The following is an 11,985-nucleotide window of genomic DNA, read 5'->3' on the forward strand; positions in this document are numbered from 1 at the left end:
CACCAGGAAGGGGCTGGGAAGGTGGCTCAGTGGTAGAGCGCTTGCCTAGCATGCATGAGGCCCAGGGTTCGATTCCTCAGCACCACATACACAGAAAAAGCCAGAAGTGGTGCTGTGGCTCAAGTTGGTAGAGCGCTAGCCTTGTGCTGAAGAGCTCAGGAACAGTGCCTAGGCCCTGATTTCAAGCTCTAGGACCAGCAAAAAAAAAAAAAAAAAGCATCAGGAAAACAAAGGATTGGAGGAGGAAGATCATTCTAGAAAGCATAGTCGTGGTCTATGCAATAGACATCTCTCAAGCTGCTAATTGCAAAGGACAACGGATCTGCCTACTTGTAGCTTCATGGAGCGCTCATGGATGGGACAGAAAACAGGGAGCCCCCATTGTGAGATGTTCAGCTCACCAAAGGAGGATGCCATCTGCCAGTGACTTGAAAAGGCTATTGTCACCGGGGTCCATGGGGATGAGGTGCCGACAGTCAGGGTCGTTCTCCAGAGCTTTGTTTATCCAGTTCACAAAAGCCACTTTTTCTTCCTCTGAAATGAAGAAAACCTTGGTAGGAAAAAATCTATTTCCCAGAATTTAATCACCCTATAAAACTATATCTGTCAATTTCTGCTCAAAAAAAAAAAAGTGGCTGTTAATTACATGCAACTAAAACTCCAAAGGACACAACAAAGAAAGGGGAATTCATTCTACTTTTTCATCCAGTCTAAGAGGAGAGAGGAAGGAGGGACTAGTTTTTGCACAGGCAAAAAACATCAGGTCTGATTCCAACATCTTTCAAAGGATCTATTGCTTCAGAAATCAAATAAATCAGCAGCACACCATCAAAGGTCAAATGTTTACACACAAACACTCAGATGTAAAACTATGTATACTCATGTAAGAAGTACACCTAAATAAGGAGGGGGAAAAAAACCCTAAGATCTACGAAAATAAATGCCTGCAATCCCAGCTACTTGGGAAGAAAAGGGGGATGGCAGTTCAAGGCTAGCCTAGGCAAAAAGTTACTAAGACTCTCTCCCTCCTCAACCAAGAACCTGGGCATCATGGTATATACATGTAATCCCAGCTATAGGAGAGGTCCAAGGCCAGGCAACAAGCCCAATCCCCTATCTGAAAAAGGATTGAAGGCAGCTGGGCACCAGTGGCTCATGCCTATGATCCTAGCTACTCAGGAGGCTGAGGTCTGAGGATCAGCCCAGGCAGGAAAATCCATGAGTCTCTTATCTCCAATTAACCAGAAGTTGCGTTGTGCCTCCCAGTGGTAGAGCTCTAGCCTTGAGCAGAAGAGGGCAGGGACAGTGTACAGGCCCAGAGTTCAAGCCCCGTGAACAACAATAATTTTTAAGGAAAGGGCTGAAGGGGTGGCTCAAGTGCTAGAGCACCTCTCCAGTACATGCTTGATTAGAACATCAGTATGTAATACAGCACTATGGAATGGATGATAAGAGGCCAGTTTGGAGCAGGGGTTACCTGAGTACGAATGCTGGGTACCCTCGCTGGAAATGGAGGAAGTGCCTCCAATCGCTGTGATTCCTTCCCGCTTGTTAATTATCTTTCGGAAAGTTTTGCTGATATCCCTGCTTTTCAATTCTTGCATTAGCTAAAATGGGATAGAAATGCAATGGGTGATTAAATAACTGTGAAAGAAAGAAAGAAAGAAAGAAAGAAAGAAAGAAAGAAAGAAAGAAAGAAAGAAAGAAAGAAAGAAAGAAAGAAAGAAAGAAAGAAGGAAGGAAGGAAGAAAGGAAAGAAAGAAAGAAAGAAAGAAAGAAAGAAAGAAAGAAAGAAAGAAAGAAAGAAAGAAAGAAAGAAAGAAAGAAAGATCTGGCCACAGGAAGGTTATCTATTTGGACTTACTCATCTGAAACAACACCGAAGGAAACATGAATCCAATATATTTGCACTTAACACAAAATGGACAAATGGTTGTACCCCAATCTCTGGGACAAGCTACAACTACACTTTAAATGAACACGTTAAAGTTGTTCTTCTTGCCGGGAGCTGGTGGCTCACACCTGTAATCCTAGCTACTCAGGAGGCTGAGATCTGAGGATCGCGGTTCAAAGCCAGCCCGGGCAGGAAAGACCGTGAGACTCCTATCTCCAATAAACCACAGGAAAACCGGAAGTGGCGCTGTAGCTCAAGTGGTAGAGTGTTCACCTTGAGCTGAAGAGCTGAGGAACAGTGCCCAAGCCCAGAGTTCAAGCTCCATGACCAACCAAAAAAAAAAAAAATTGTTCTTCTTCTTGATGTGCCAGGATGTTCTCTTTTCTGTATGGAGAAAAGCTAAGAAATAACTAACTACATGACAAAAATTTTAAGAAATACCTTAGTGAGGGCATTTCTTTGTCTGAGCATCCCAAATGTAGGCATATTAAAATAAACCAATCAGCTCTAGTAACACACGGAGGTATATTAAAATAAACCAAACAGCTCTTGTAACACATGGAGGTATATTAAACTAAACCAATCAGCTCTTGTAACACAGGGCAGCGTATTAAAATAAACCAATTAGCTCTTAGAAATAGCTTGGGTTGCTGGGAGTTCCATTTTCTAGTCACTAGTACTAGACTCTCCAGGGATTGGCAAGAATAGACTAAATCCTTTCTCCCTGCAGTGGACAGCCATTTGGGTGGTTTTCAGTACAAATCTAATCTTACCGCTTCACTCTTTCTTCCTATTTCATTGGCTTCCTATTGCTCTAACGATAAAAAGTTAAACCCACTGGGCATTAATGGGCTCTGAACTGTAGCTCTAGCCATTCAGGAGGCTGAGATCTGGGGATCATGGTGGTTGGAAGCCAGCCTGGGCAGGAAAGTCTATGAGATTCTTATCTCCAATGAACCACCAAAAAAGCCAGAAGTAGGGGTATGGCTCAAGTGGTAGAGCGCAAGCCTTGAGCAAAAGAGCTCATGGACAGTGAGCAGGTCCTGAGTTCAAGTCCCAGGACTGGTACAAAAAAAAGAAGAAAGAAAGAAAGAAAGAAAGAAAGAAAGAAAGAAAGAAAGAAAGAAAGAAAGAAAGAAAGAAAGGAAGGAAGGAAGGAAGGAAGGAAGGAAGGAAGGAAGGAAGGAAGGAAGGAAGGACAGACAAACCCTACACGGTCTTGCTTGTGTCTGCAGCTACATGGTCTTCCTTAGAACTGGGCTGTAACCACACTGTCCCTTTCTTCTTCTTGTGAGAGGACTCACCATTTCTAAAGCCACAATGACATACTGCCACTTCTAATGTCTTCCACATTAATTCCCCCCCCAACCCCCTTTTGCCATCTAAACTTTCTTTAGATCTCAGTCTTCCCTGAGTCCTTGGGTCCTCCAGTTTCAGCTTCAACTCCATCTGCTACAAATGCTCCTATGAGCTACACGGCTGTGTCACGGCAGTGGTCTGTCCCTTTTGCACAACTCTGTCCTCCTCACCTACGGGACCTCCGTGGAAGTAGGACCCTGTCTCTTCATGCTTGCTACCTGATTCACTGCCTAGGTGTGAGCTGATGAAAAGAGAATGCAAAACCTGATAACATCGACATCATTAACTATGTATCCACTGATGGTAATGGTCAATACGCGCTGAGCTCAAATATCATGAATGACCGACGACTCCCCAAAGTTGACTTGTACTGGGCACCGGTGGCTCACGCCTGTCATCCTAGCCACTCAGGAGGCTGAGATCTGAGGATTGTGATCCAAAGTCAGCTGGGCAGGAGAGTCTGTGAGACTATCTCTAATGGACCTGCCAAAAAGCTAGAAGTGGAGGTGTGGCTGAAGTGGCAGAGCACTAGCCTTGAGCCAAAGAAGCTCAGGGACAAGCCTTGGGTTCTAGCCAATGGTAACCCCTCTGTACAATACCTGAATGATAAAAATAAAAATTATTATATTTTTAAAACAAATAAAAATTAAAAAAGCAGACTTCCATGCTGTGACTTTGTCCTCAGCTTTATGAGTCATGTGCAGACATTACTACTTGCACAGTAACAGCTGCTATGAGCATTTTCCTCATGTTAAAGTGGGCTCCTTCGGGTTGCCTGGAGCCAAATCTGATCACCAGCCAGCCAGGACCAACAGTGGACCGGCCATTACTCACCGACACGAACTCTTCAAAGCTGATTTTGCCATCTTTGTTGTTGTCAGCAACCGCTAGAATTTTCTCCACGATCTCACGCACTTTGTAGCCAGGGAGAGGCAGGCTGGCTTCCTTAAACAGGTCCTGAAGTTCATAGTCACTGACGTAGCCGCTGTTGTCAATATCTGCAAAGGCAGATTACTGATGGGCCCTGCGTCACCTATGCTGCTGGAGATCAGCCCTGAGCCAGCCTCTAGGATGGGGACACCCTTGGGTGCTTGTTTCCCCAGGGGACAGGGAGTATCTTCCTACAACTGAACTATGCAGAGCATGTGCCACACTTGATTAAAACATTCATTTTTTAACTGCAGCTTCTCTTCATAGATTGAGGGCTGCTATATGGATTTTAAGTGCATAGAATGGACAAGGCTCGGGCAAGAAACTCAGTTTGGGGAAATGACTAAGCTTCAAAGCAATAAACCTCATAGTCATCATTCTAGCTAGTAGCTACATAGAGAAAGTACCTCAGGATTGTGATACTAGGACAGCCTGAGCAAAAATGGTCACAAAGTTCCATTTTCACAGAAAAGCCCGGGCGAGGGGGCAGGCACCTGCCTCCAGCTGTGAAAGGAAGCCTGGACAGGAGGATGGTGCAGTGCAGACAAGTGTGGGGGGAGAGGGTAAAAAATGTTCTCCAAACAGCCAGAGTGAAAGGCTGAAGGTGTGGCTTGAGTGGTAGGTAGAGCACATACCTAATAGGGGCAAGGCCAAGTTCAAACCCCAGTACCAAGAAAGAAAGAGGGGAAGGAAGGAAGGGAGGGAGGGGAGGGGAAGGAAGGAGGGAAGGAAGGAAGGAAGGAAGGAAGGAGGGAGGGAGGGAGGGAGGGAAAGAAGGAAGGAGGGAGGGAAGGAAGGAAGGAAGGAAGGTAGGGAGGGAAAGAGGGAGGGTGGGAGAAATGGGGGAGAGAAATGTCACACTGTGGTCAAGGGGCACATGCACTCAGACTCTAGTAAAATGGATTGATATTTGTAAATTCCTGCAATGGATTTATAAACTAGATCTATGAAACAGATCCGCAGGCCACATACTCCTTGCAGAAAGGATCTACGTGTCCTGTAAAATCCACGTAAAGCACTTTTGCCCCACACTGCTCCTGGCAACAGCTTGTTTCGCTTTCAATAATTCATCGCGTCTTCATTACGTATTTATGATACCATTCTGCCTGCTGTCATTTTGAGATTAGGTGTGCCGGCAATCTCACGGCTATATTTGGACTCTTGGCAACAACTTTCTGGGTGTTTCCATGTGATCACCGAAATGCCCTTCCCTGGGGTTTTTCCCTAGAGACTGCATATCACTTCTTCACCCAGAATGAAGGCACCGCAGATCCTGGCTGCCCAGCGGGCACCAGAAACCACCCGTGTGGCATGCTGTGCCTGCAGGCTGGGTGGGTATCGCCAAGACTGACTTAGCTCATCTGGTAGCCACTGGCTTGTGTCTTAGGCTGCTTTTTCCTCTCAACAAAAGAGCTGTCATCACGGTAATTGGATTAGATGAGGAAAGGAACTTATCTTCTGGACTCTTGAGATGGAAGTTTAGGATACTGTTTAGAATTATTAACTATTTTAATATTCCATTAAATATTAATTTAATGGGTCTAGCAAACATGAAGCCCTGGGTTCAAATACCAATACCACCAAAAAAAAAAAAAAAAAAGGATTACAGTTGGTGTGTGAAAAAAAGAAAAGAGACAACTAATCCATACATTTTGGGAAGGTCCATGTAGCACTGTGCTCAGACATGTCTGTTAAATAACAATCAGGCAAGAAGACCCATTTGTTCTTGTTGCCTCTGTTTCCATATCTAAATGGAACAGAACATTTTAATAACTGCCCACTTTTTTTTGGTTGGAAAATTAGCACTACATATAATACTCTATAAAATGCATTTTTAGTGATTTTTGTGTACATCCTGTATTTGTGCAATGTACTCGTGACTGTTCACAAGGAGACCTGGGAAAACCCAGAGATTTGTACAAGGCGCTCTGCTTCACAGGAAGATCTGTAAATCATGTGATTTTTTTTTCCTTTCCTTTTTGAAGAACTTTACTTTTTAATATAAATCTTCCTTTGTAATCATCTCTAGAAATGCATCTGACCCTGCATTTCAAGTTCATTCCTTTTGGTCATTATTCACTAGGTTCATGGGGGGAAAAAAATCTAAGAGCAAGAAAACTGTGATCGTTAAATTCATGGGCCCAGCAGTCTGACTCTCAGTTTTGTTGCTGTTTCTTCTTGGCAGTCCTGGGGCTTGAACTCAGGGCTTAGCTCATGCTTGCTAAAGTGGTATATGCTAGAACTGCGCTGTCCATCCAGCTCTTATTTTTCAGGCTAGGGTCTCTCTTCCCACCCAGGGGCATGCCTGATCCCAGATCCACCCTCTTTGAGACTACCTGTAACACTGGGATCACAGTCATGCACTGCTGTGCCCATTTCCTTTCTGTGCAGAGAGCCATCGATTTTTTTTTTCCCCCTGCCTGTGCTGGCCGGGCCCATATTCCTGTCAATCACCTGTAGTTTGAGATGTCAGACACACACCATTGTGCCCAGTTATGGGTTAAGAATAGTTCTTGTTGGGCTGGGAAGGTGGCTCAGTAGTAGAGCACTTGCCTTGCATGCATGAAGCCCTGGGTTCGATTCTTCAGTACCACATAAGCAGAAAAAAGCTGGAAGTGGTGCTGTGGCTCAAGTTGGTAGGGTGCTAATAGCCTTGAGCTGAAGAGCTGAGGCACAGCCCCTAGACCCAGAGCTCAGGCCCACGACCAGCAAAAAAAAAAAAAAGTTCTTGTGAACTTTTCTGCCCTGCCTAGCCTTCAATCACAATCCTCCTGTTTTCGGCCTCCCAAGGAGCTAGAGTAAGTAAGCTACCAATGCCCAGCTCTGATTTATTTTTCATCACTGCCTGAGAGACAGGTCTACAGACGCAGGGAAAACTTCGGATGGGGAGGGGTACAGGGGGAGGCATCTCACCGTCTCATTACCCACAACACTCCACTGTCCCAGGGGTCTCCTTTTGCTCATACATTTATCAACTACAGCGAGAAAAGGCTCCTGCATCCTCCCTGTTGATCAGGTTCTCAAAGCGGGGAAGGTAAAGCCTGGACATCTAGCAGGGTCTGAGGATCATTTTTGGAAAAAATACACAAAACTGGCAAGAAGAGAATGTCACAAAGAAGGAACACTGCATGGGTCTCAAAAGCAAAAGGAAAACAAAGAAGATACACAGCCCTTCAAACTGTACTCAAATGCTTTTACATTCTGCGTGAATTTCAGGGGAAGGAAAAAGAAAGACGTAGGATCTTCAAAAGTGAAACTCCGTTGTGAACAATTGTCCTTCATGAATTCAGACAGTATTTGTATTATTGTAGGGACAAAGGCTCAGAGGGCAGAGTTTGTCTTTGTGCACAAGGAAGTGTTTCTGTAATTTTTCCCCCTGTGGACTGAGGATACCACGTGCAGCATATCCCATTACAGTGTCATTCATTAACCTAGGTTAATCTCTACAAAGAACTCAAAGTCCAGTTCACCGAGAAGTTCATGCCAGTCTTTAGTTTATCTTACAGAAAGAAAGAAGCCAATAAAACCTAGATAGGAAAAAAAAAGAAGAAGAAAGGAATAAATGTGAAGGAAATTAGTAATAGTAAAAAGAAAAAAATCTTAGCTACTTAGGAGGCTGAGATATGAGGATTGTGGTTTAAAGCCAACCAGAGTAAGAAAAGACCCAGAGACTCTTATTTCCAATTAACTACGAAAAAGCCAACAATGACACTGTGGCTCAAGTGGTAGCGCGCTAGCCTTGAGCAAAAGAGCTAAGGGACAGCACCCATGCCCTGAGTTCAATCTCCAATACTGGCACATACACAAAAAAATATACTGTTTCATTCCTGAAGAGTGATATCAATTAAAATAACGTATTTACTGTTCCTCATGCATACCGATCTTATTGAATGCTTCTTGTAGTTCCTCAAGCTCCTCCCGAGAGATGGTGGTGGCACTGTTTTCCATTCTTGGGCAGGAAAGGCTTTTTCAGGTCCTTCTTCAGATCTAGGAGAAGAAAAAAAAAAAAAGCAATGTCATAAAGAGAATGTTTTAAGGTGGGCCATCCACGGCTCATGCCTGTCATCCCATCTACTCAGGAGGCTGTGATCTGAGGATCGCAGTTCAAAGCCAGCCTGGGCAGGAAAAACATGAGACTCTTATCTCCAATGAACCACCAGAAAACCAGAAGTCTCGCTGTGGCTCAAAGTGGTAAAGTGCTTGCCTTGAACTGAAGAGCTGAGGGACAGCGCCCAGACCCTGAGTTCAAGTCCTACACCTGACAAAAAGAAAGGAAGGAAGAGAACATTAAACCATGGTAACAGCCAGAGAAAGAGCATTTGGAGCTGAGCAAGAATAACTTGGGTCTCTTTGTAATGTTCTACCAGTCTACAAGGCCAACAATAACTATGAGTCAGGAAGGCTACCTTTGCTCACCCTGTGTTTATAAGGCCCAAACTTTCCTCCCAGGATACAATTCTCATTTACACTCCACCCCACTATTTCGGTAAAAGAAGCCTTTCAAGTTTGAGAAAAGTCTCGCAATGACACATAGGAAGGATGAAGTCTGAAGGTCACACTTCAAAACCCTGAGTGACGTCCACAGAAAGGGGACGTTCGAGTCAGCACATCTGGAGAAATAACCCTGCCATTTCTACACGGGTTCCCCTTCCCTGCATGACGTGACCCACCCCCTCTCGGACCAGCGGACCTTGCTAACTCTGAGTACACAAGACAAATGAAAAGGGAAAAACAAAGATGTACAAGTAGGCTGTACGAAAACAAGAAGGCGAGGTTGGGATACGTAGTGAACTGTGGGAGAAAAACGTTTCCCAAAGAACATTAAGATAACCCACGATCTCACTACCCCAAAAAAATCACTTCATAGCCTTTTGATATCGTCTTCTGGTGGGTACATTTCAGGGAGGGGGGTGAAAAGGAAGAACATTATATAACTTTTTCTTTTTTTAATTCTTTTTTTCCCACCCCTTTGGTGCCAGTATTGGGGCTTGAACTGAAGACCTGGCTTGAATGTAGCTTTCCCATTGAAGGCTTGGTACCGTACCACTTGAGCCATAGCTCCACTTGTGGCATTTTGGTAGTTAACTGGAGAAAGTTTCTTGAAGTTTCTTACTGGTTTCAAATGATGATCCTCAGATCTCTGCTTCCTGAGTGGCTGGGATTACAGGTGAGGCCCACAGTGCCTAGCCTTAGCAGGATTTTTAAGGACAACCCCATAGGTCAGAAAAAAATTCTGTTTCTGTCATCATTTTGTTTGTAAGCTTTGTGGCGGTGGTTACCTTGCCTGTCCTTTCCCCTGCTCATGACCGGTTTTTTTCTCTTTCTTGCTGCAAGTTTTAAAAATAGTGGTCCAATTTTAGCATGGCGTTACACAGAAAGGCTGTAAATTAACAGTTCTGGTATTGACCTTGCATTTGAAATGAGAAAAATAAGACTAGGACTTTATTCTTTGGCCATGCCTATTCAAATGTATGGAATTCATTAACCTAAAATGATTTTATTTTCCTATAAATGGGCAGAATCAATATGGAAACTTGTCGAATAGAGCAATTTACCCATAATACTTTGTAAAAAAAGAGAAAGTCCTCGACGACACTTTTTTTTCTAGAGGGTTCTAAGGTATTTCCGCTGGTTGGTAACTCTGCAGATGTCTGGGTCCTCTCCCCTTCTTTGCAAAATCACTTTTTTATTGGGGGGGGGAGGTAACAATCCTGGGGCTTGAACTCAGGGCCTAGGTGCTGTCCCTGAGCAATTTTGCTCAAAGTTAGTGCTCTACCCCTTGAGCCACAGCTTCACTCTGGCTTGTCTGGTGGTTCATTGGAGATAAGAGTCTCAAAGACTTTCCTGCCAAGACTGGCTTTGAACCATGTTCCTAATATCTCAGCCTCCTGAATTGCTAGGACTACAGGTGTGAGCAACCAGCTCCTGTCTTGCAAATCACTCTTCTCTCCCACCACCACCCTTCCTTTTTTTACTATGCTACTTCCTATTTTTTTTACTATTACAAATTTAAAAGATGGCAAGGTCCTGGAATCGATCCATCTGTGAAAAAAAGAACTAAGTAACATAATTTAACTGAAGTGTTCCTAGGCATTTAAAAGAAAACCTGGAAAATGTTTTTATCTGTCTATGAGGGTGTGGCTCAAGGGACAGAGCACCTGTGCCTAACAAGTACACAGCCCTGAATTCAAAGCCTAGTAGAGCCAGAAATACAGAAAAAGAGAACCCAAGTTGGGCACCGGTGGCTCACACCTGTCACCCTAGCTACTCAGGAGGCTGAGATCTGAGGATCACGGTTCAAAGCCAGCCTGGGGAAGAAAGTCCATGAGGCTCTTATCTGCAGTGAACCACCAGAAAAGCCAGAGTGAAGCTTTGGCTCAAGTGGTAGAGCACTAACCTTGAGCAAAAGTTCCTACATTGTCACAACCACGTTTCTCCACTCACTGCACCACCTACTATTTATTCGCCATCTCACTGAGATCTAGTGACTGGGCTGAGCAGGAAAAGCACCAAGTCTAGTATAGATAGATAGATAGATAGATAGATAGATAGATAGATAGACAGATAGATAGATAGATAGATAGACTGACCAACCGACAGAGAGACTATAGACAGACAGATAGAGATAGATAGACAGATAGAGATAGATAGACACAATAAAGAGTGGCAGTTCTGGGACTTGAACTCAGGGCCTAGGTGCTGTCCCTGAGCTTCTTTTGCTCAAGGCTAGCATTCTACCACTTGAGCCACAGTGCCCCTTCTGGCTTTTTCTGTGTATGTGGTACTAAGGAATCGAACCTAGGACTGTTGAGGCAAAACACAAGTTAGCCACTTATGGGAAGGGACCACCCAAGTTACTGGAGAATGGACAGGTTGGTCAAGTTCCTGGAAAAAGCAGCTGTAGGGTCATAAACATTTTAAAAATATAGTGTTGCCTACATCCTATGGTTAGTCTTCTGTATCCCAACCAATGATCTGCTTGCTATGTATGATTTAACCAATTCTGTAATCACTAAAGAAAGCCCCTACCCTTACTGGAAATGATTATGCCCTTAACCAATGAGCCTACCCTGAAACTTGCGCGCTGACCAATTATGTAGAAGCCTGCGAGCCTTAAGCCAATCGTGTAACTGCTAGGATGGAAACCCCCTCCTCTTGCTGGAAACCCTATAAGAACTCTGCTGAAGATGTGGCTGGGACTCTCAACTCTGACCTGCTGCGTCGGCGACGATTTTGAGTCCAGGCTCAAGCCTGCAATAAACGACTCTCGTGTGCTTGCAATGGATTTGGCTCCTTGGTGGTCTTTGGGTGTCTGCAGCCTGGCACAACAGGACTTCATGCGTGCTAGGCAAGTGCTCTACCACTGAGCCCTATTCCCAGCCCTTTTTTTTTTTTTTTAAACTCACCTGCTAATTGCTGGCCTTCCTTCTGAATCTCTCAAAATAATTTGTGTCAACTTTTTTCCTAACCCTTTTCTAATGGGGTTCATAACCCAGCCCCCCCATCCCTCCCTCACTGAACCCTCTAAGTTCTGGTGCTCCTGTCCCAACACTAGATGAACAAGGAAATGTGGCAGAGCAGAGGGCGTAGGAGGCCATCATCCTCTATGGAAATGATGTGAATTGTTTTACGGTACATTTTTGGGGGTGTCTGGAAAGCCCTTTGTTCCTGTGTTCTGCATTACGTGCTACTGAGTCACAGGAAATCACACCATAGGGAGGTAGTGGCTCCAGGGTAATTGCCTGAGGTGCGGAGTTTCTTGGAATGCACAGTTCAGTAGCAACATGAAATAGCATCTGGAG

The 11,985-nt window shown here is 44.4% G+C and overlaps 1 protein-coding gene across 1 annotated transcript; it reads right to left on the reverse strand.

Annotated features, from left to right (window-relative positions):
- Positions 1 to 401: 401 nt before the first annotated feature.
- LOC138842240 (plastin-1-like) lies at positions 402 to 8,529 on the reverse strand (the record flags this gene model as incomplete). Its single annotated transcript, XM_070043395.1, has 5 exons — positions 8,388 to 8,529; positions 8,062 to 8,170; positions 4,088 to 4,251; positions 1,478 to 1,607; positions 402 to 534 (listed from the first exon to the last, which is right to left on the reverse strand). Coding segments are annotated over exons 2-5 (497 nt in total), but the record flags the coding sequence as incomplete, so codon positions are not given.
- Between the last annotated feature and the right edge of the window lie 3,456 nt (positions 8,530 to 11,985).

The sequence above is a fragment of the Dipodomys merriami genome, unplaced genomic scaffold (assembly GCF_024711535.1).
Source record: "Dipodomys merriami isolate MVZ:Mamm:240054 unplaced genomic scaffold, mDipMer1.0.p SCAF_3313, whole genome shotgun sequence".
In the NCBI taxonomy this organism is placed as follows: domain Eukaryota; kingdom Metazoa; phylum Chordata; class Mammalia; order Rodentia; family Heteromyidae; genus Dipodomys; species Dipodomys merriami.